This window comes from Polyodon spathula, chromosome 6 (assembly GCF_017654505.1).
Source record: "Polyodon spathula isolate WHYD16114869_AA chromosome 6, ASM1765450v1, whole genome shotgun sequence".
Taxonomy (NCBI): Eukaryota; Metazoa; Chordata; class Actinopteri; order Acipenseriformes; family Polyodontidae; genus Polyodon; species Polyodon spathula.
The window spans coordinates 40,103,420-40,127,010 of record NC_054539.1 but is presented as its reverse complement, the minus strand read 5'-3'; the positions used below and the strand labels follow the sequence as shown (position 1 = coordinate 40,127,010).

The 23,591-nt window shown below is 39.4% G+C and overlaps 1 protein-coding gene across 1 annotated transcript in view; it reads left to right on the top strand.

Moving 5' to 3' along the window:
- The window catches only part of LOC121317179 (RAC-gamma serine/threonine-protein kinase), a 180,727-nt gene that overhangs the window by 107,808 nt on the left and 49,328 nt on the right, over positions 1–23,591 (top strand). The window contains exon 3 of the mRNA XM_041252840.1: positions 12,324–12,449. Within this exon, the coding sequence (XP_041108774.1) occupies positions 12,324–12,449 (126 nt within the window). The remainder of the gene's footprint in view (positions 1–12,323; positions 12,450–23,591) is intronic.

Here is a 23,591-nt window from a genome sequence, read left to right as displayed (position 1 = left end):
CAAAAGCACAATATTATTACAAAATCCAGGTGTCCTGGCGAAAAATTAGACCAGGGAAAAAGTGGATCGCAGTCTAGAATTTAAAGGGGAGGTTCCATTGTTTCTAAGGTTTACGCATAGATTGCTGTACTAGTGCTACGTATGGGGAATTAGTAGATCGAGCCCAGGGAATAAATATATTAACAAAAAAATAAATAGTTTTAAATGGATTGTGTAAATTACATAAATAAGTAGACCAGATGTATTTGACAGTATAATGATAGATAAGAGAATGCTGTAATATACATTAACAACACATACATAATTTAAAATGAAGTTTGTAAGTGTAATTTGTATGTCTGTTTAACAAGCATTATTGCAGCTCGAAGTTTTTGATATTTAACGTGTTAGCATTAGCTAAGGAAGTAGATTTTGTAAGTATAAATTGACATAAATAAGTAGATCGGACGTTTACGAAAACTGTGACATGTTAGGTTGGGAAATAAAACACTCATTTTATTTCCCAACCTAAGCTAGATACATGACAACATTCCTGTTCCTGTTCTAATTTAGCTGTCATGTTGAGTTTGTCTAATCTTTTATTTTTCTTTAAAACTAGGCTGCTAACGTTTAGTCTTTATAAACTGTGATAGTTACCGCTAGGCCTACTGACAAAGTAATATAAGCAATACTAATGATACTGTATGATTGTATGACATTAGAATATGTTACTAAAACATTTTAATTTTGATTAAAGATTGACAACATTGTAACGTGTAAAGCCTTTTAATAATGTACAATAAATTAATCTTTGCGATCACACATCAACAGCCTACATCTGACTAACAACAACATTTTTAAATACACACTAGCAGAAAAAGTTGACAAACGTTTAACACTTTAGTCCAAATATAAAGACATAACCGAAAACTTTGCATCACACATATTTTACAGTCAGAAAATAAATAAATAAAACCAAGAAAGAGGTGTGTGAACACATTACCATATGATCTGGCAAATAAAATGATCAGACAGAAAATGCTGCGTGCAGTTAACTTCCCTATTATTCAAATAGCTGCCGTGCCTTCCTTTTACCTTACTGCACTTGTGTGATCTACATTTTCCCCATTCTACTTTATCCCTATGACACCAGGATTAAAAAAATAATAATAATTCAATGCCTAACTCCTGGATTGGGAAGTGTCTGGAATTGGATTCCCTACTGCAGACGTATTGAGTGTGTTCCTATCATACAGCGAGTGCCCATCATCATGCTTTAATGGTCTTAGAGCTGATTAACATGAACAGACTACTGCAATGACTACTGCAACACTTTAACATGTAAGCATTTAGCTGAAAGTAATTTTTGACTGCCTGATATAAATATCCCCTTTCTACTTTAAATAAATTCTTGGAAATATTCACTTCAAAAAAATGTGCTTTTTCTGGCTCAATTTGATACCGTACAAGACACACACAGCGTTTTGCATTGCCTTACTCATTTCGAGTTCAATTAAAAAAAAAAAGAAAAAGAAAAGATATAGATGACTTTGTTGACAATTGCTTTTTTATTTTGTTTGGAACCTTAGTTTTGTTTTTCAAAAGTATAACCTGTTTTTGGACATAGCATTTTTAGTTGGTGCATTTGCACGGTTGTTAACTAATAACATTTTATTTCGTTAGTTTTTAACAGCAGTTTTCCATTTACAGTTCTTAATCTAGGAAAGACCATTATTTTTTCCTCTTTTCATAGCTATATTATGACTACAGGTCTACGTAAATCGCTGTGAATTTACATATTTTTCCCGGGTAGTCTATGGAATAAAGTTTGGATTTCATGGACCTGTTTAAACATTAAATAAACCTAAGTAGACAATATTTCAGAGCACTATAAAAGCCTAAAAATAGTGATACTTGCTTCATTACTAAAATGGAGTGCTGTCATTTTTTAAAGGCAAGCATGCTTTTGCTGCCGACATTCTATGTCGGTGATGTGATGCCCATACGATGTACAGAGTCAAAAGAAAGAAAACATGCTTATTCAGATCTAAAATTCTAACTCTGCTCAAAAAGTAAGCAGCAGGCTGTTTGAAGTGAGGTGGCTGTGCTGGATCGTACCTACAATACTGATATAACTTGGCTACAACCAACAGAAATGCTTTTTCTCTTTGCTGACATTCAAGTTTGTTTTCTAAAAGCTATTTGTTGTACATTCTGTTTAGAAGCCTCTGTAGTAGCCTTTCATTTAATGTGTGATTCTGAAGCTAAAGAGATATTGATCGTATTTTCTCCAAATTCACATTACAAGATGTGCAAATACACCGTGGTTGTCATCATACCACAGTATAATGTCATTTTTCAAAACGGCTAGTTAAAGAAATACACTGTAAAGAAACTGGGAAGAAAACCAATCTCTATGCTGCCTTCATTCAGTCTTCTACTAACAACCCCGGTAAACTTTTCTATGCCTTTTCCTACCTCCTTAGCCCCCCGCCTTCCACCTTCCTCTATCTCGGATGACGACTTTGCTGCCGCCTTCTCTTCCAAAATCACAGACATCCGCAAACTCTTCAATACCTTGCCTCCTTCACCACCCATCCCCTGTCCTCTGCTCACTCACATCCCATCGGCCTCTATAACCCCTACTAATCTACCCTCCTTCTCACCCCTTAGACTCTGATCTTTGCTTCCTGTTCCAGAGCCATAAACCCACCACGTGTGCTCTGGACCCTCTCCCCACTCATCTTTCCTAGGCTGCTGCCCCTGCTCTACACCCTTTAATTTCCTCTCTTCTCAGCATCTCTTTGCTCTCTGGCTGTTTTCCCTCTGCCTTCAAACAGGCCTGCATCACCCCCATCTTAAAAAAAACCTCCCTCGATCCCTTATCCCTCCAGTCTTCCTTCAAACTACAGACCTGTCTTCCTTCTTCCTTTCCTCTCTAAAACCCTCAAGCGACCGGTACATCACCAGCTCTTTATCTTTCCTGTCAAAACATTTTCTGCTCGACCCCCTCCAATCAGGTTTTCTAAGCTGATGATGCCCAGATATTGTTCTCCTTTCCCCCCTGTGACTGACATCTCCTCCCGTATCTCTACCTGTCTCTTGGCCACGTCCTCCTGGATGCACACGTATCATCTTAAATTCAACCTCTCTAAATCCCTCCTCTTCCTCCCCCACCACTGATCTATCTCTGTTCCTCTTGAATCCACCACCCTCTCTCTCTCCTCATCCATCAAGAATCTCCCTCTCTTACTGTCAGCACATCTCTACTCTGGCATGCTCCTGACCCGTCTTCCTCAGCAACTTATGCAGAATTCACCCCTTCCTCACCAACTACTTCATGCAGCTCCTAGTTCAGGCCTTGGTACTGCCCCACCTTGACTACTGCAACTCCCTCCTGGCCGGCCTCCCTGCCTCTGCTAGCCGTCTGCTCCAGCTCATCCAAAACACTGCTGCCCGCCTTGTCTAATGCTCGTTTCTCCACTGGCTCCCTATTGCCACTTGCATCCAATCCAAAACTGTTGTACTCGTCTATCACTGCCTTGACCTTTCTGCTCCCTCCTATCTTCAGACTATTATTTCTCCCTACACCCCCTCTTGTTCCCTCTGCTCCTCCACCATCAGCAAGTTAGCTGTACCCCCCCCCCCCCCCCCCCCCGCTTCCAGATCCTGCTCCTTCTCCACCCTTGCCCCTCAGTGGTGGAACAACCCAACCTACCCATGGATATCAGGACTGCCCAGTCCCTGACTACCTCCCGTGCCTCCTCAAGACACACCTGTTCAGACAGTATCTGTAAACCTCACAACTCTTAACTATAGTGGACTATGTGTCACCCAATTGTACTAGTACTTGCATCATCTTGTACTTGCACTGAACTGCTCCATAGTTTGCCTTATCCTACTGCTGCCCTTAAATATAACTATTTTCTGTATCTTTTACTTGATTTTACTCGTAAAGGTATCTGTATTCATGGTTTTTGTAATTGCTTTTATATTTTTATTGTAAGTTTAACTGCTCTTAGTCGAGTTCACTCTTAAATGCAATTATTTAATGTATTTATTTTGTTCTTATTTGAATTTTATCTTATTTTCTACTGATTTTTACTGTAATTTATAACTGCTCGTATTTGTAATGTGATATTTTGCAATGTGATGCTTTGTATTGTGATATTTTGTAACAACTGTAAGTCACCCTGGATAAGGGCATCTTCTAAGAAATAAATAATAATAATAATAATTATAATAATAAACCGTGAACTCTTTAACCATGGTATAGAAAAATGGTTGCAGTTTCAAAACCATGGGAATCTATACCATGGTATATTGTGAAACCCCTAATGCTTGCCATATGATATATTCACTGTATCTGTAAATTTTTCTCTTTTAAAGGCATGACACATTGTTTTCATTGAATGGAATTTGCAATGGTTTTTAGAGCTCTAGAATAGATGGTTTCTATATAAACCTCTGTAAAAAATAAAAAAATAATAATGCTAGAGATTGCAAAACTGTGGACTGAGTATTTGATAAATAATTTAAACAGGTTACAATGATTAGGCATGGAACACTGTTGCCAAACCATAAAATCAACAATGTGTTCAAAACAGTTAACCCATTTCTAGTATGTAGACCTTTCACCCTGATCAATAAGCCAGGTAAAACCTTAATGATTTGTTTTGACAACCTAATAATCCTCCTGCAGTAGATGTATCCAGAAGGCAGACTGTAAAGCCAGCTGTTTCTGTTTCCTGCAGCTGCAACTGAGCAGCTGTTTAACAGCTGCTGTTTCAAAAGGACTGCCTCTTTTTTTTAATTGCACCAGTTGGTGATGGTATGAAATTGTTAGACTGTTTAAATCTGTAACCTCATGACTGACCACTGTTGAGGGGGGGCTTATTTGTAGGTGATGTTTGTGATTTTAATATTGGGGTGCCAGAACGGTGGCTTTGTGTCTTAATATGCCGCAGGCTTCATCCACCTCTATTTTTTTTGCCACAAACTCTGCTTCCTCCAGTAACACGGTGTAACAAATTATTATTATTTTTTTTTGTTCCTGGGTAGTAAGTGTTATTTCCTAATTGCTTATGCCTCAAAAGTATAGGAAATGGCTATTATTCCCCACAAACTTTGCTTTTGTGACCAGGACAGTGATATTTCAAAATATCACTATTTCCAATGGGAAAATGGGCAAATGTGTGTCTTTTCGTTCACATAAAGTCAGAAAAAAACAACATATGAATCCAAATTAACATGTATTTATACTAAAGTAATACAAAGGTGACTACAAAAGATTTAGAAGTGAGTAGTTTTTCGAGATTAACAATTATACTGTATTTACGAAAGGGTAACGAAAGGGTAACATGTCTATACTGTTTAATAAAAAAACAGGGATGTGTTCTGAATTAAGTCATTTTTCACAGCCTGGGCATTTCTTTGTACAGTATATGAAAACATAAAAACTTTGTCTGCTAGCCAGTGCTTTGTATACTCACTGTGAGCTGCATGATAGTGAATGACATCAGATTTGGAATTTTGGCCCAGTCCTTCATGCAGAACTGCTTCAACTCATTGACATTTGTGGGTTTTCAAACATAAGTTGCTCGTTTCAGGTCCTACCACAACATCTCAATGGGGTTTAGGTCTGGACTTTGACTAGGCCATTCCAAAACTTTAAATTTCTTGTTCTTCAACTGTTCTGATGTAGACTTGCTTGTGTGTTTCGGATCACTGTCTTGCTGCATGACCCAGCTGCGCTTCAGCTTCAGCTCACGGATGGATGCCCTGACATCTCCTGTAGAATTCTCTGATACAGAGCAGAATTCATGGTTCCTTGGTCCTGATGCAGCAAAGCATCCCCACATCATGACACTACCACCACCATGCTTGACCTTTGGTATGGGGTTCTTACTGTGGAATGCTGTGTTCGCCAGACATAACGGGACCCATATTGGCCAAAAAGTTCCACTTTTGACTCATCTGTCCAAAGAACATTGCTCCAGAACTCGTGAGGATCATCCAGGGGCTTTTTGGCAAAGTTGAGGCTAGCATTCATGTTCTTCTTAGTGAGCAGTGGTTTTCCACCTTGCTACTCTGCCATGAATACCATTTTTGCCCAGTGTCTTTCTGATGGTGGAGTCATTAACACTGACCTTAGCCGAGGTGAGAGAGGCCTGCAGATCCTTGGATGTTGTTTTAAGGTTCTTTGTGACTTCCTGGACGATTTTACACCTTGCTCTTGGAGAGATTTTGGCAAGACGGCCACTCCTGGGTAGATTCACTACTGTCCCAAACTTTCTCCATTTGGACAATATGGCTCTGACTGGTTTGAGGTAGCCCCAGAGCCTTAGAAATGGCTTTGTAACCCTTTCCAGACTGATAAGCATCAACAACTTTTTTTCCGGAGGTCTCCAGGAATTTCTTTTGAACGTGGCATGATGTGCCTCTAGAACCTGTGTGGTGACAACTTCACTCTGATGGTAAGGGCCAAAGTTAGTCAGATTTATATTGGGCAGGTCTGGCCCAAATCAGGCCTGATTGTTAACCAAAGCATTCAAGCAGCTGACCCTAATTATCCCTTTAATTGGGAGCAGTTAACTAGGAGGGAAATAACTTTTTCATACCTGAAGATTACACATTTGATTACCTTGCACACCAAACAAATGAAAGCAGCAGCAAACTTTGGTGTCATTTTTTTTCTCTCAGACTTCCTCTGTATACTACTACAACCCACAAAAAGATCTGACCAAATTCAGTGTGAAAAATGTGCAAAAATGCAGAAAATCAGACAGGAGACAAATACTTTTTCACTGTACTGTACAGAACTTTGTGTACTGCTTACATCGTTAAATTCAGTGATGTGTTCATCCAATAAGGGTGGAGTCTTTAAAAAGCAGGTATATTTCTCTGTGATAGTTTTACAAAACACCAGTAACATCAAACTAGGGTTCCCCCATTTGCCAACTGTGTACAAGGCTGTATAACAAATCAGGGTGACAATAAATGTGTAACTGTACGGCATACGTCTTTATGAATTCAGTGATGTGCTAATCTAGTACATCATTCGAAAGGATTACGTTTTTCACAGTATCACAATTACATCTTTCTAATACAGATTTTAGTATGTCTCAAAAGTGACACTTAACAGGCAGAGTGATCCTACTGGCTTCATACGTTTTAATGCTGCTCCGGATTCTGACAAACAAAAACAGTTTTCTTAAATAATGTAAAGTTCATATTTCATATGTGTCATATAATGTATTCCAGATCGTGTTTTTTTTAAAAGAATATTTTCTTCTTTTGTGGAGTTTGAAACATGCGCGAATTCCAAACGATGCCACATATTTAATGACTACGGGCACCAAGCTGTTATTGCCAGATATCATTTAGCAGCATTGTGAGCACCCATGAAATTGACTGATAGAAATGTAATAAGCAGTTCTGTAAAAGTCATGCTACAATGTACACCATTACAATTTTGATTTTTTTTTTTTTTTTTTTAATGTTAAATTAAATAAATAAATAAATACCTTATACAAGTTGGTTTCCATGCTAGAAAATGTTATTGTGGACATTACCATATATTAACCCTAAATAATTTCAGTAATGTTTTGATGTGTCAGCTCCAAAATGTTCAATATTCCTTTATTTGTGAAATTGTTTTGAATAAAGGATGATGCAGTTATTTAAAATATGTTTTTGGTAGATATTTATATATAGCAATAAACATGGCAAGTTTGCTAGGAATTTTTCAAGCTTAGCAAGTTAGCACTTTGGGAAGGATCAGCACCATCTCTATTACTGCCCTTACAGTATGTGCAGGTGAACATGCAGGTGTTTAGAAGGTGCATTCTGCATAGCCTGTCAACAGCTTGAAGAAATCTTCTGCAGATCCATAGCACCCCTTGAATGGTTTTCTTAACAAATATACAAGAACTGACAAATGAATGGGAGAGGCCCAGGACAAGAGAGCAGTAGTACTTATTCTGATCGGCATTAAGAGGTACTGTAATGGTGGGATTTAGCGGTCAAGTTCTCAAAGTGTATACTGTCAAACTGTGTCTGAATGCAAAGAATGCTATTTGATTCTAAACTTTGATAAAGTTAAACGCTGTCATTGTTTATTTTAGAAGGTCTGCAAATCTTTTTTGTAGGTGCTTTGCATCTAATTATACATAAACAACTCCACTATTTGGTTTGACCAAAAATAATCTATTTATTTTTACTAATTTGATTAGTAATTTAGAAATTGCTAATTCCAATTCTGCTCCATCTTGTAAAAAGTGACTGATGTACTGTAATGCTGAAGGCAAACCTCTTTGTTTTTATGGGCTGTGAATATTGTAGACAATGGGCCAACACCACAAAGCATTTATTCCAGGAAAAAAACTGAATGGTAATGTACAGAAAGCAGTACAAACGTTGTAAATATTTAGCGAATCTGGCCCATTGGTGTCTCACGTTATGAAATTGCCTCCCAGCAGTAAAATGACTTTTGTTTCAAAGTGATGCTTAGCTTCAATTTTATATAAATACATATAAAAAAAAATAAAGCCTCGACTACAGACAGAACATTCTGACCCTGTTGATACCTGTCATCAATTATGATGATGTAATCAACCGTGGAACAAACTAGTCGTCCTTATACATACTCAGTATTTTACATAATAAACTCAGTCAGGCTAACTGGAACAGTTAGGTTCTTAACACATTGTACATTTATGTTATACAGACATATATTGGTTGTGAAAGATTGGCATTTGCAAGTGACCATGCTTAAAAAAAAAAAAAAAAAAAAATATTAGTGTTAAATACTGTAACTTTCAGATAGCGCCTAGTGTGCGAGTGATGTGCTTTCAGCCAAATTGTTAATAGGACATTCTTTAAAAACAAGCTGCTGAACCTCAATGGTGGAGTTTCCATGTGGGTTTTTTTTTTTTTTTTTTTGAGCTCAAGACATTTGCTCGAGAGAAATGTCTTGTGTAAAAAGTTTTTTTGGGTTTCCGTTCGCTCAGTTTATTTTACTCGAGTAAACCAGGCTCTTTACCCGACGTTATGCAAATATATGTGAAAGGTGGGAGTTGATATGTAAATTTGCTATGCGTAAAGTATTTGTGCTGTTTTTGAAGACATTTTGTGAAAATGTGATTTCCATATGCAGGGAACTGGTACAGGAGTGAATCTAAGCTGCTGTAAAACTGCTCTTACCCACATTGTTTTTTAACCCTTGCGGTCCAATGTCGGACCAGGTCCGACATTATGATTTTGCCAAAAAGACATAAAGCGCAGGTCTCTAGTCATTTCTTCTCCTTAAAAAGCCGAGAAAAACAGTCAATAGCCGAGTGAGACCGATAGGAGCCGATTGAAACTGAAAATAAAAAATAAAAAAGGGGCGTGTGAGCAATAGCCCTAGCAGCTGCACCATACAGAGAAAAGCAGACATAAACAAAGGAGGTAGCTGCTTCCCCATCCACCAGTCAAAGAATATCACGGACATTTGCAGAGTTTTTTGAGATATTATAGTAATAAAATAATGACTTGGAACGCATTCTTGAGGAGTTTGGTTATAAAACAAGTGATCAGGAGAGGATTTATCAGTATGCACGTCTATAAAGAGGTATGTGAAAAATACAGCGAACACGGGGTGGGGCTGGGCTGGAGATGCAGTACTGATGTCGCTTAGCATTGCAATGCCCTTTAAACCCGGGGGGGGGGGGGGGGGGGGGGGGGGGGGGGGGGATATTTTAAACGGTGCATGTAAAATAAACAACGCGTGTGTGAAAATAAATTGGACCTGACGTGCCTGACAGGCGCTGAATAAATGGACCGTAAAGGGTTAAATGTCACTAGTATTGAATCCGTTTTCAACGAATTTCTTACGACTCATTCCTTAAAAATGAACTGGGAGGTATTTATTTGTGCTGTTTCCAGGTCTGGCGACCGTCAAATAATAAATCCCCGTCAGTACACAACAATGTGTAAAGCGTGGGGATGGTGAATAACACAGTACAGTCTTGAACAGAAACAAAGGCACGGTCACCAGTCCTGGGTGATATTCAAATGTGCAGGTGCTGTCTGCAGTGGTGCTCCGGATAGTGCTTTACGTGGTGACAGTTCCGGAGGTGTGCTTTAACTGTCTAGTGATGCGAAAAAGACAGACAATTATAAACAAACAAAGACAACACACAACACGTATTTCACTCTGAGAGCACCTCTCTCAGTCCTTCTCTCCTCATGTTACCCAAACGAAGGAAAAGATCAGCGTTACCCTGGCCCCTATATGTAATCCTGCATGATATCTAGGTAAACGGTTGCAGCTGCCTTATTACTTGCAGCTGCCCCTCGTTTACCTTTCAGATCAATACGGTCTTACAACAGAGTCTTGCTTCTTTCCAGGCTGACCCACTTCCCGGTCCTGGAAACAAACTGTCAGGCCAGCCCTTCCAGATACTTCTCCTCGTGTTATTTAGCGCCCTCACAGGTCGGGAGGAAGATTTATTACCAGAACTCATATTTCTGTCACATGGATGTTTTCCTATTGTTTTGGGAGCGTCAACCTCCAAACATCCTCTACCAACAAATCCTTATGCCTTGTTATCTAATGCCAATGGCTAGCGAAAGGACGGTTTGGACACTTGTCCGTCTTGCTTGTGGGAAGAGGTTGTGCTGCATTACTTTCACAGATCTGCAATGGATAGAGTCATTTTGCGTCACCAGGGCAACATACCTCATTATAGTGGAACTGGTGAAGGAAGATATGCTGCCAAAAAGGAATTACGTATGGCCTCCTGTGCCAGTGGAAAAAAAGATTACTCTGTATAGGTTGGCATCCTTAGTGGAGTACAGCGTCGTTGGCAATGTGTTTGGGGTGCATAAAACCACAGTTCATTGCTGTATTTACAAGTTTGTCAATTCCCATGTTCAGAAGCACTGCAACACGTACATAACTATGCCAGATGAATCTGAAGCAAAAAGCATTGTTCTGTGGGACTGTCCTGCTTTTCCCGAACGGCACCTCCTTGCTCGTTTCTGCAGGTAGAACTGTTTCAGTTATTTTAAAATGTGTCCCTAGCTTGTGGGATTGTGCACTCTATTCCTCTTTCTGAGAGGATACCAACCACTTCTTGGTGCACATGCTTGTTGTTACACCGTTTCTGGCAATCGACAACACACCAAAGTCACAACTATAGTTATTAATGCCGTACGCGCATTGTCTTTGGACATAGCTGGGAATTCAGTTACAGACATTTAGTAAGCAGCATACTTGCTCTTCGTGTTTAACTTTAGCGTTGTTGAGGGTATCCTCAAACAGCTGCTATAACAAGTTGTGACAGAGAACGAATGAATCAGAGTCAACCGTCTCCCTCCCGACCCATGAGGGCACGGTATAACAGGAACAGTGTGCCCCAAACTAGATGGTTTGTCAGTTCTTTTCAGGGTCAGTCGGAAGTTGGCCATCCAAAAAGAGCGCGAAGCCACAATACTAGAAGTCAGTGCCTTACTGCGGTAGGCGATTTGTCAGTCATGCATGGAGGAGACGTGATTGCACTGCACCGGACTGCACTTCACCACTGTTAGCACTATTTCACGTATTCACAACACCACTTACACCCGGAGCACTCACTGTTGGACTGGGGATCATGTAGGTGCTTTAAAGTGTGTGTTTATTGTTATTATCATTTCGGGACTGAACCCCTTGGTTTTGCTGACTATACACATTGCTGTGTATAGTCAGTGTTATTATTTAAAAGCCCTTAATAAAGCTTTGTTATTTACCATTGAAATGTTGTTAGACTGTTTCTAAGCACTGCGTCACCCTGTGCACTACAAACCACTTTGCCACACAAGTATACACCACAGTTCATGGTAAGTGGTTTTTTACAGAACTGTAAAACTACGAGATATACAACATGACAGGCCAGACACGGCAAAAAAACAGTAATATATAAAAAAAAAAAAGCGTAGCCCGCATGGTCATTAAAGTGAACTACACCACTGCTAACCATAAAACCGTGCATCAGCCACTTTCTTACTGCCCCGTCCTGGAATCCACAGTAACAACTGACCTGCTGTCCTGCAATATTTATAGTAATGTCACTTAAGGATAAACAAGCTCAATAACATTTACATGTGAAATGCTGGTTTCCATGCAAAACTGGGTGTGGATTTTCCCATGTGTCAATCTTATGCAATATTAGAACAGTGCAAATCTTCTAAATGTTAATAATACTCCAAAGAATTAAGTGGTTTCTTTTACATCAGTTTCTTCTTCACAGATTAGTTTCAATACAGTAACTTCACAGTTGCTGTTTTAAACTAAAAACTTGTTTTTCCTCTACCTTTCACAGGCGAGTATATTAAAAACTGGAGACCAAGATACTTCCTCCTGAAAACTGATGGCTCTTTCATAGGCTACAAGGAAAAGCCCCAAGATGCAGATCTACCTTACCCCTTGAACAACTTTTCAGTGGCAAGTAAGTAAGCCTCTTTTTAGAAATAATCCTTTTGACATTCTTTTGTCTTTCTTTGCAGTATTTTCATAGATTTGAATAGATGAACAGTACAAACAATATTTTTTTTGCATATATGCAACACACTTACCATCATAGCATATGGGTCTCTTCATGTGCTAAAATTAAAAAAAAAAAAAACACAAGAGGACTGCAGAGTTGTAAATCACTAAGGGATATATAAATAAGATAGCGTGAAAGTCAGAGGATGTGTCAATCAATCAATCAATCAATCTGTCAGTCTTTATTTAATGTAGTGCCCTCTGCTACAAGTGGCCACAGAGCCAGAGACGTGGGATGAATTTCTAACTGGGGGTGCTGAAAATAAAATTTAAAAAGTGTGTGTGTGTGAGCACCTTTGGGCAATATTTAAATATATACAAAAATAGTCATTTTTCTGCATTTCATTTTCATAAGGAATAAGACACAGCAGCACAAAGTGAAAAAATCAGAAAGACAAGTCTAAAAATGTCATGGAAGAGTCAATGTTGCAGATCAGATGTTACATAAATAAAACTCATACTCAATGACATACTAAACACAGCCTATTCTATGCCGTTTATGTCTTTTTAAAATAGTAAAATACATATAAAATACATTTAATAATCTTAAGTACTAACATGCTTTCATTCTTTTTGACATGTTTAGGTCTATTCACAAACTGAACAGTTGCGTAAATGCCATTGCAGTCTACTATTAAACAGTACTGGAACGAGACAGCTGTGTCTTGTCAGGAATAAAACATTAATCCATCCTTAACTGTACATAAACTAGTTAACTATAGGAAGAAAAGTATGAAAATCATCAAACACATAAACATTATACATTGTGCTGGTCTTTACTGTACATAGACAAGACTTGAAAACATGCTACTGACACCTGCGAATCGGGAACGTTCTGCCTTCTGTACAACAATCACTTCAGTTCGTTCTGTAGACGCATCAGGAAACAAAGTTACAATTTTAAAGCCTAGTACGAAAGGAGTGCTCTACTGTTTGGAGAGGCATTTGGCAGCAACTGTTGCTTAATTTCAGGTTATTAGAGTTTGACATTTGTTTATGTTCTCTACCTGTCTTTAAACTGTAATTAGCATTGTTAAACCATGGTCTGGATTAAATCGAGCTCAAATATTTTGTTGCTCTGCATTCTTTAATGAAAACTAGTGGCTTTCCTCTCACTGTAAGGAGGATGTAGTCACTACACTACATACCGCTGATTTCGTAAACTACAGGTATTCTGTCTGGATACACACGTATTGGCTTTTTATGGGTTGCTTGTATGCACAGAAAGCATAGCAGATGATCGTATTCCTTCACATACCAAGACCACTTTTCAAACCAAGCCAATTTACAGCATTGAGTGCATTTTTCATTTCCAAAGCAGTGAGTAGGAAATCTGTATTCCTTTGGTTGAAATGCCTCATACAAAGCTTCAGTGGACACAGCTGGGGGCAGTTGCATTGGCACTGATACCGGTGGAGCTGCAACCTCGGTTATAATATGCTGCAGCGCATTTTGAGGTGGCTGTACAGCGTCAGTAGGTCTACTAATTTTAGAAAGTGGTGCTGCCACACATCCAAAAAAAATCATAAATATTTTTTGTAGGGTTTGTCTACTACACCAGTGGTCCTCAAAGTAATTTGGGCACGGGCATAAATTGATCTTAATTGCTGGTAGGCCACCGCACTCCTCCCTCGGACGCACCCCCACTTCCCGCTCAGAGCTCCTCACATGGACAAAACAAAAAAAATATACATAGCAGTAAGCATGTGTCATATTTGAATAAACATATTGTCTATTAAAAGGTTGTTTTAAATGCACATGTCTTCACCAATAATGTATATTATCATAAAAAATACATGTACTTACATTGTTTTAGTGTTATTTCTTTACTTTTTTTAATAATTTCCACAATTGTGTTCCATTTATTTTCCTGACCGTGGTCATTTTAAAAGTGTTAGAAAATGTTTTACGTTTCAAAACATTACAGTAATTCAAACGTTTGTAGTTTACAGTATTCTTATTAGCACCATCTACTTTTTTATGTAATGCACCTTTTCTAAAGAAATAGTTGTAGAAACAAGCACATCTGCTGCATCACGCCCCACTTCCTGGTTTTGCGACTGTTCCTGAGGCCTGTGAAAACCCTTCAGAAACTGGCAGCAACTTCTGAAAAATCACAGGAAGCTCATAACAAGGATTAATGGACACTCCTCTCGACTTTATTTTCTCAAAATAAATATTTATAAATAAAAGTTTGTCATTCCATTAAAATCAGTCCTTAAAGTGTTAAAGGAACCTATGTGTGCATGACAGAGTGAGATTCTTGTCAGATAGTCCTGCACTTCCTGGGTCATTTCTCATGGAGAGTGATAATGTCTTTTCTTCTTCACGCCTTCCTGTCAGTCAGTTAATGGCTTTGCAGCCAAAAAGGTGCTTTGACTGCTTGGGTGAAGTGATCCAGGAAGCAAAACAGTAACAGACCTCCTGGAAGCAAGGCAAGCCCACTAATAACTAGTGTGGTAGCAGACCTCGTGATTTAAAAGGGAAATTGATTATATATTTCTTGTATTTTTGATTACTGCAGGTCCATTTCTAAAAATGCTACTGTAACATTTCGTGATATCTAAAACAAAATGACTGGATCAAAATTGTGAATTAAACAATGGGGGGAAAAAAGCACTTTCAATGATATGTGCGCAGGCTGACATTTTATTTTCTATCATATTCCAACACGATGGTACTCCTACATCCTGGTCTTTCTGGTTCATTGCTTTCAATAAGAAAATAATATCTTCCATTTAAATGCGCCTAAAGCATCAATATAAGTTTTCTGCAGAGCTGAAATCTAAAAAATAGTTCTGAATTTTTACTACCGTAATTATTAGAATATTACATGTATCATGTATATAATGGACAGGTCTGTGCTGCATTATATCCTTTGTATAATGTGCATCCTGTAGTGTACTACTATATCCAAAATAATCTAATATGCTAATGATATTAAATACTGTAACCTGAGTGTATTGTGCATTTCATATATAACTTGCAACCCATATATACCATGCATTCTCCCACAATTTGCAAAAGGTGGTAGGTTATATTTGTAGAAGTACGGTAATCATTTATATTTTGTTTTTCTTCTTGTGAGTGGCAGCCTACACAGAAACAGACGTTGATTACAACCAACAGAAAGATATTAGAAAGACTCCAACACAATAATGTGGCTAGTTTCTAATGTTGGTGGTTCTTGATTTACTCTATCTTACATGGTTTCCATAACTGTACCATGCATGATACTAGTTAAACTAATGCTGTTGTTTAATTTAAACTGAGCAATATTTTGAATATGTATTGTGTAAATACAATTGAAAATTCTGCAGTCAGTCTAGATCACTAAAATTTAAATACTGGCAGCCTTTTATCCAGTATTAGCTGAACAGTCTTTTAAAATTAAACAAAGAGAAAGTTACATGAGAATGGACGGGAAACTGTAGTCATACACACTGTTTGTATGTTTACAATCTTCTGTCACAAGTGAGAAACTGACAGATGGATGTGCTCTATACATTTATATCTTTCAAAGCAAAACACATCTATCTGTCAGGTAATGCATCATATTGATATTCTGTGTAATAGTTACAGTATTCAAATGAAACAGACTGTGCAAGTTTTGTTTTTATTTTAATACTTTTAAGAAAGTGTTGCAACACACTAGCCATGATCAATGGTCATACTGTAGTTTATTTTATTTTGTTTATCAAGATAGTTTCCAAGTTAATGATACATTTATTTATTTATTTATTTGTTATTGAGAAATGTTTTTTTTTTTTTTTTTTTTTTTAAATGGAATTGACCTTACTCACCTTCTGGAAACCCCAGTGGCAAAAAAGTTGCTACAGTACTAATTTTCAAATGAAAATTGCAGAACAAAGTAAGAAATAGCATCACTGCACTTTTTCTTGACTTGAGCTTAAAGTGTTCTCATTCTCTTAGAGATGTCTTGCAATCACAACATTTTATGGCTAGCATCATCATTTGTATTATATTTATGTTTAGGTTTAAAATTCCTTAGTGCAGAGATCAGTAGCTCATGTAATGAGGTTAGACTCAGAGTGGTAGCTTTCTTAATTTTTCTGAAACTTGTAATAAGATAATGTCTCATCCGTCCTTATTTTAAGTGACTCTGCAGCAGCAGTTGTGATGCATAGTTCACCCCCTAGTCTCTGTAAGTCGCTTTGAACAAAAGTGTCTGCTAAAGGACTAAATAATAATAATAATAATAATGTGTTTGTTTATCTATGTAGCAGACACCTTTATCCAAGGCGACTGACAGAGACTAGGGTGTGGGAACTATGCATCAGCTGCTCATGTAAAACAACGTCTCATCCGAGAGACAGAGCACAAGGGGATTAAGTGACTTGCTCAGGGTCACACAGTGAGTAGGTGGCTGAGCCGGGATTTGAACCACTGGACCAAACAGCCTCATAATAATCCATCAGTGGCAATACATCTGAATAATGCATGCTTTAGAATGCATACTTGTATGCAGTTTGAATCCAGCAACATAATTCAGCTGACTTTGTGCTCTCCCCCCATGCTGCATAGCTCCGGCTGGAGCTTATTTTAATTCTTGTGTTTGCTTTTTAGCACCATACGAGACGTTATTTATTATTTATGTAATTGTTTAATTACTGTGTTTTGTTGAGAAAGTATTTTCTCTTTGTGTGTTTTACATTTTTTTACAGGTACTAAGTGTAGGCCTGTCTGCAACATGGTGCTCAAAAACCACACGTGCAGCAAGAGCAGCTGCTGGGCTCAGGAGCATTGTGCAGGACCAAGATACTTGCTTCATTTGTTGTTGTTCCTTACAATTTTAACCACAGTATCTTGATGCCGTTTTGGTGACAGCTTTTAGCTTCACCATTACGAAGGCTGTTAGTCCATTCTAACAAGCAGGCTTCTCTCAATCTCGTGTGCGGTACTGACTGACTGGTTTTGCCAGTGGCAAAATACAGGTGGGCATCCCTGTACATTGCCACTCTTGATGATTGTGAACCAGTGGACCCGTCCTGAACTGGTACTGAGTTCACCGACCCGCTCCACTCCCGACCCAGTCCCGGACCTAACCCTACCGACCTGGTGCTAAAATCACTGAAGGGGTACTGAACTGACCTGGTACCGTATCGACCCAATGCTAAAGTTACCGCCTGGTACCGACCCAGTCCTGTTGCAAAATCCTGCGGCTCAAAGGATTGCTCTGCATCCCTTACTCCTGCTCAGCACTCTTTCCCATCACCATCTTGTAGAGCGGTGGCTGTGTCCTGCCCTGCATGTTCCCTTTAGGCCCCAGATGGCTCCGAGCACAGATTGGCCTCTGATGAGGTCAGCAAACAGGGGCTGGCGTTCCCGATGTGGAGTCCAACAGCATGTCCCCTGCATTAAGCACTCCCTATCGACAATATTACAGCAGGCCTACAGCAGGGGAACCCCCCCCCCCCCGAGTTCACCAGGATTTTATTTTTAAAATCCAGTCTTCCTGGGACCGTCCGATAACAGCTCCTTTTGTTTCCCAGTCGATAGATGTCCAATATAGGGTGCATGATGCAGAGAAGCCTGGCCCATTTTCCACCTGTTGAGGCTTCTATTGCTGCCTTGTCTAAGAATGCTGCTCTAACAAGCAGTTGATCCTCAGGAGAGCTTATGCAGCCAGTGCATTTTCCATATGGCTAGGCTAATTATAACAGCATCGTGGTAGCCTACCAGTTGCATTTGCTCTGGTCGCTTTCTGGGAACCACAGGCCCTCACCACAAAAGCTGGATGAGGGCCTGTGGCTAACCGCAAAACCTTGTTAACCACAAAACCTGGTTAACAAGAATCTGCTCCGTGTGTCTAAGCTCAACAGACAGGCTATAGGTAGAACCTGGCTGCATTGGTAGCTGCACGTAGGCAGGTTTGGCTTTTCCAGGCATGAGTGCCTGGCAGTGACAAAGCACTGTTGTTGGACACCCAGATCACTCCAGGGCATATGTTTGGTACCGTTGTGGACGAAATGCTGCAGCGCTGTCACCGCGAATGCGGGATTCCATTAAGGAGCTTGTTAGCCCAAGCCACCTCCAGAGTGTAAACCAGTGGCAATCTTGTGCCCCAGATCCTAGCAGACTCCAGGACCGGCACAGCCGGCTGTGCCCCCTGCCAAAGGTGATGTTTGGAATCAGCCTGCAGGCTAAGGAGCAGCCCTAGGAATTTGCTGCCACAGGCCCAGGGACCCTTCTCAGGAAGCCATGTGCCATATGGGCTAATGGCGTCAATGCACCACATAAATTTGGGAGCTTACTGCTACGGCTCAGACCGGGTACTCACTCCAGTTCAAGATGGTCCCCCTCCCTTTTGGCAAGAGCTTGCTCCAGGACACACGAGAACCTTCTTTTACTGTGGGCAGTACATCTGCCCAGGTTGACAAACAGGGCGACAGACCTTCTCTCATTTAGGAAAGGTTCGGCAGAGCAAAAGTAGATTGCTTTGCCTCCCAGAAATCAACCCACTGTCCCCTCTGGTTCTCCATAATAGCAGGCAGGGACCCACTGGTAGTAGATGCTTTGGCAAGGCAACTGTTATATTCCTTCCCACTGCTCGGCTCGGCCTGCTCCCTTGCATTCAGCTGAGCTGAAATATTTATCGCTCAAAGCAGCTTTCTTGCTTGCTATCCCCTCCGCAGGCAGGTTAATGAGAAGCAGACATTCTTCATTGCAAAAGCCTGATTTAATTTTTCAGAGGCCAGGACAAAGGTTACGCTTTGTGCCAATCCTGCCTTTTTGCTGTAAACGATCTCAGCATATCATGTCAACCGGTCTGTGGATTTGGAGGCTTTCCGTCCATCTTCTTTCCAGTCTGACAGGGAGCGACAGTTCTATATGCTCTGCTAGTGCGGGCCCTGGTGTACTATGTTGACAGGACAGGTTGGAGGCAGTCCGAACAATTTTCTGTCTGCTGTGGGGCGAACTCCCATTGTCAAGCCCTGTCTAAGCAGTGGCTGTCCAAATGGATAGCAGACATGGCCAAGACTGCCTATGAGCGAGCCAATTTGCCCCCTCCAGAAAAGCTCACTGCCCATTCCACCAGGCGCACAGCAGCTTCGTGGGCTGTATTCCATCTGTCACCAGACATTTGCAATGCAGCGGTGTGGGCTATTCCCCATACCTTTCCTAGTTTCTACAGACTGAATGTCGTGGATCCTCAAAACCCTGGTTTTGGAACTAATGTGTTAAGGGCGGCTTCCCAGTCGACCTTTACAACATAAGCATAGATGTTTGCCCCTCAATTTGTTAGCTGTAACTACTTTGTTACTGGGGTTCCGCATGGTAAAGCACAGGGCAGCCTCTTGGCTTAGCCTTGTAGCATTCCAGTCATTGTGCAATCTTGCCCTTGCGACGGCTTTGGTACACTCACCCATACATTAGAAATGCAAACATTAACCTTTAACCCTATGCCACTGTAACGGGGAACTCCCCGTCTATATGAATATGTTTGGAACTGGCAGGGAGGGGGTTAAATTCCTCCCTGCCAGAAAAACATGTGAAAATGTGGCTGGAGCTCTAATTGAATAATTATTGATTAATTGTGCTCCAGCCACAGGGGATAAAATCCAGGGGAGAGGCTCTGGCTGAGAGGGTGTGTGAGTTTTCTGTTTGGGGCGTGTTTGTGTTTCAGTTTGCTTTTGTGTTGGAGAGTTTTGTATTTTAAGAAGAAAGGAGTATCTTGTTTAAAGACCTGGAACTTGACCATTTATTTTTGTAAGTTCACTTTGATTATTGATTTTTGAACCTCTTTTTGTTGGCCCTTGTGCCTGTTTATTTGATTATTTTATTTAATAAATAACTTTATTTGCCTTTACTCTGTCTCTGAGCCTCAATCCACTCGCCAGCCTGTCACAGCCACCTACAGGAATGACTATAAATTGCGCATGTATCCAACAACTTTCTATTTTAACGCTTGTAGTTAAATAACCATCAATCACAAATTAAAACCCAGTATATCAACAGAAAGGTATTGAGCAGAAGACCTTTACAATGATATCATCTGTTTTGTTGTAGAGTGTTTTATAGATTTTATCTTGTAAGCAATACCTCCAAAAAAAAAATACAGAAATTTGACATATTAATAATATTTCACAAATGTGCACATTTTCATATTTTTCCAAACAATTTAGAAAAAAAAGTTTATGTGGGCAATGTACAATTTTATGAGGGTTTGAAATGTTTAATCAGAATTGAAATTGCTTGTACAGTTGCAGAGCTACAGTGGCTCTCAAAAGTATTCACCCCCTTGGACTTTTCCACATTTTATTGTGTTACAACTTGGAATCAAAATTGATTTAATTAGGAGTTTTTGCCACTGATCAGCACCAAAAAAGTCCATAATGTCAAAGTGAAAAATAAAATCTACAAATTGTTCTAAATTAATTACAAATACAAAACAGAAAATAATTGATTGAATAAGTATTCACCCCCTTTGCTATGACACACCTAGATAAGCTCTGGTGCAACCGATTGTCTTTAGAAGTCACATAATTAGTTGAATGGAGTCCACCTGTGTGCAATTAAAGTGTTTCACATGATTTCAGGTTAAATGCACCTGTCTCCGAGAGATTCCACAGTTGGTTAGTACATTTCCTAACAAAAACTACATCATGAAGACGAAGGAACATTCAAAGCAAATCCGGAATAAGGTTCTTCAAAAGCACCAATCATGGGTAGGATATAAGAACATTTCCAAGGCATTGAATATCCCCCGGATCACAGTAAAGTCCATTATTAAGAAATGGAGAGAATATGGAACAACTGTGAATCTGTCTAGAACAGGCTGTCCTCAGAAATGGAGTATCCGGACAAGGACACTAGTCAGGGAGGCCACCAAGAGGCACCAAGAGTTATAGTCTTCCACGGGTGAGCTTGGAGACACTGTGTATACAGCAACAATAGCCCGGATGCTTCACAAAACTGGCCTTTATAGGAGAGTGGCAAAAAGCCATTGTTGAAAAAAACTCAAATCAAATCTCAGCTAGAGTTTGCCAGAAGGCATGTGGGAGACTCTGAGACCAAGTGGAAGAAGATTCTATGGTCTGATGAGACCAAAATAGAGCTTTTTGGCCTCAACGTTAAGTGCTATGTTTGGCGCAAGCCTAACCCCGCACATCATTCTGAGAACACCATCCATACCGTGAAGCATGGTGGTGGCAGCATTATGCTATGGGGATGCTTCTCTGCGTCAGGGCCTGGAAAGCTTGTGAAGATAGAGGGCAAAATGGATGCAGCAAAGTACAGAGAAATCCTAGAGGAAAACGTGCTGAAGTCTGCAAGAGATCTGGGACTTGGGAGAAGATTCATCTTCCAGCAGGACAATGACCCCAAACATACAGCAAAAGCCACACTGGAGTGGCTTAAAAACAAAAGGACAATGTCCTGGAGTGGCCCAGTCAAAGCCCGGACCTCAATCCAATTGAGAATATGTGGAAAGAGTTGAAAATTGCTGTTCACCAAAGGTCCCCATCCAACTTGATGGAGCTCGAGCAATTCTGCAAAGAAGAATGGGCAAAACTTGCAGTGTCCAGATGTGCAAAGCTGGTAGAGACTTATCCAAATAGACTCATGGCTGTAATTGCTGCCAAAGGTGCCTCTACCAAATATTGACTCAAGGGGGTGAATACTTATGCAGTCAATTATTTTCTGTTTTGTATTTGTAATTAATTTAGAACAATTTGTAGATTTTATTTTTCACTTTGACATTATGGACTTTTTTGTGTTGCTCAATGGCAAAATCTCCTAATTAAATCAATTTTGATTCCATGTTATAACACAATAAAATGTGGAAGTCCAAGGGGGGTGAATACTTTTGAGAGCTACTGTATATAAGGTTTTGTAATGCAAAAAAAATATGCATAAAAGAGCCGGAATGGCGGATGTGAACTAAAAGTGAAACTGAAGAAACCTAATATATAAATATATAAAATATAAAAATATAATTACGTTTGTGATTAAAGTTAATTAATTATGTGTAGCGGGCTCAATATATATGCTACACAAGCTGTAGAGTATGTTTATTATTATTTTTCTTTCTTTTTTTTTTTTAAGAAACTTGTGAATACTGTATAGATTTAAAAAAAAAAAAAAAAACTACCAATAATAAACAGCTAATTAATAATAAAAGTAATGACTACAGTAAAATACTTATCCATCGTTTTTACACACACAGAAAGGAAGTACACTAATCAAAATAATGATAAAACAACACTGACACTAAATATACTAAGTTAGCTACAGTAGCTAGAGATCAGACAGATCAGTCATATTTACTTTCGCCTCCATCCAGAGAAACATTTTCAAAACAGGACATAAAATAAAATGAAAACGTAATTAATTAAAAATAACAGTACGACATTTATAAGAGGGCTATCTTAGATGTCTTTTCAGTAATTAGTTCTTTGTCTCAGTCGGCATCTGATGTGCCCTGCTGCTGCACGCATACGCACACAGACACACAGCGGGGCGAAAAACATTCCGGAAGTAATTTTTTAAAAAGCATATATAAAGTTAATTTCCAATAATAACATGAAAAAATAAAAAAGTGACTAGTTAGTACCAGTTCTTAGCTTTCGGATGAGTTATAGGTCAGCACTTTTTGGCTTGTGGAACGGGAGATATAGACGTTTCAAACAGGTGAGTGTCAATATTCCATTGAAGCCAGAAAATGGTAAAAAATGAACTAAAAATAAAAATCCACACCTACTGCAACCCTAATTACATGGGGATAATTCCGCGTAGCCATGGCTATGGCCCAATTAAAAAAAAACAAAAACAAAAACAAGATAGTTGATTGGATGGCTGAGATATATCATGTTTTGTCATCGTAACAAAAGTTGCATCCATGATTGGAGCAGGTTTGAAGGCAAAATGACGCTATGATCTGTAAGCACATTGCTTTTGTGTCCTCCGGGGCGGGCCATGACTGCGGCACAGGCTCTGCAAGCAGCTTTGTTATGTCTTATTCAGGTTTTGGGGTCTTCATGAGAGAACTATCCATATATATATATATAATGGTTACATTTCT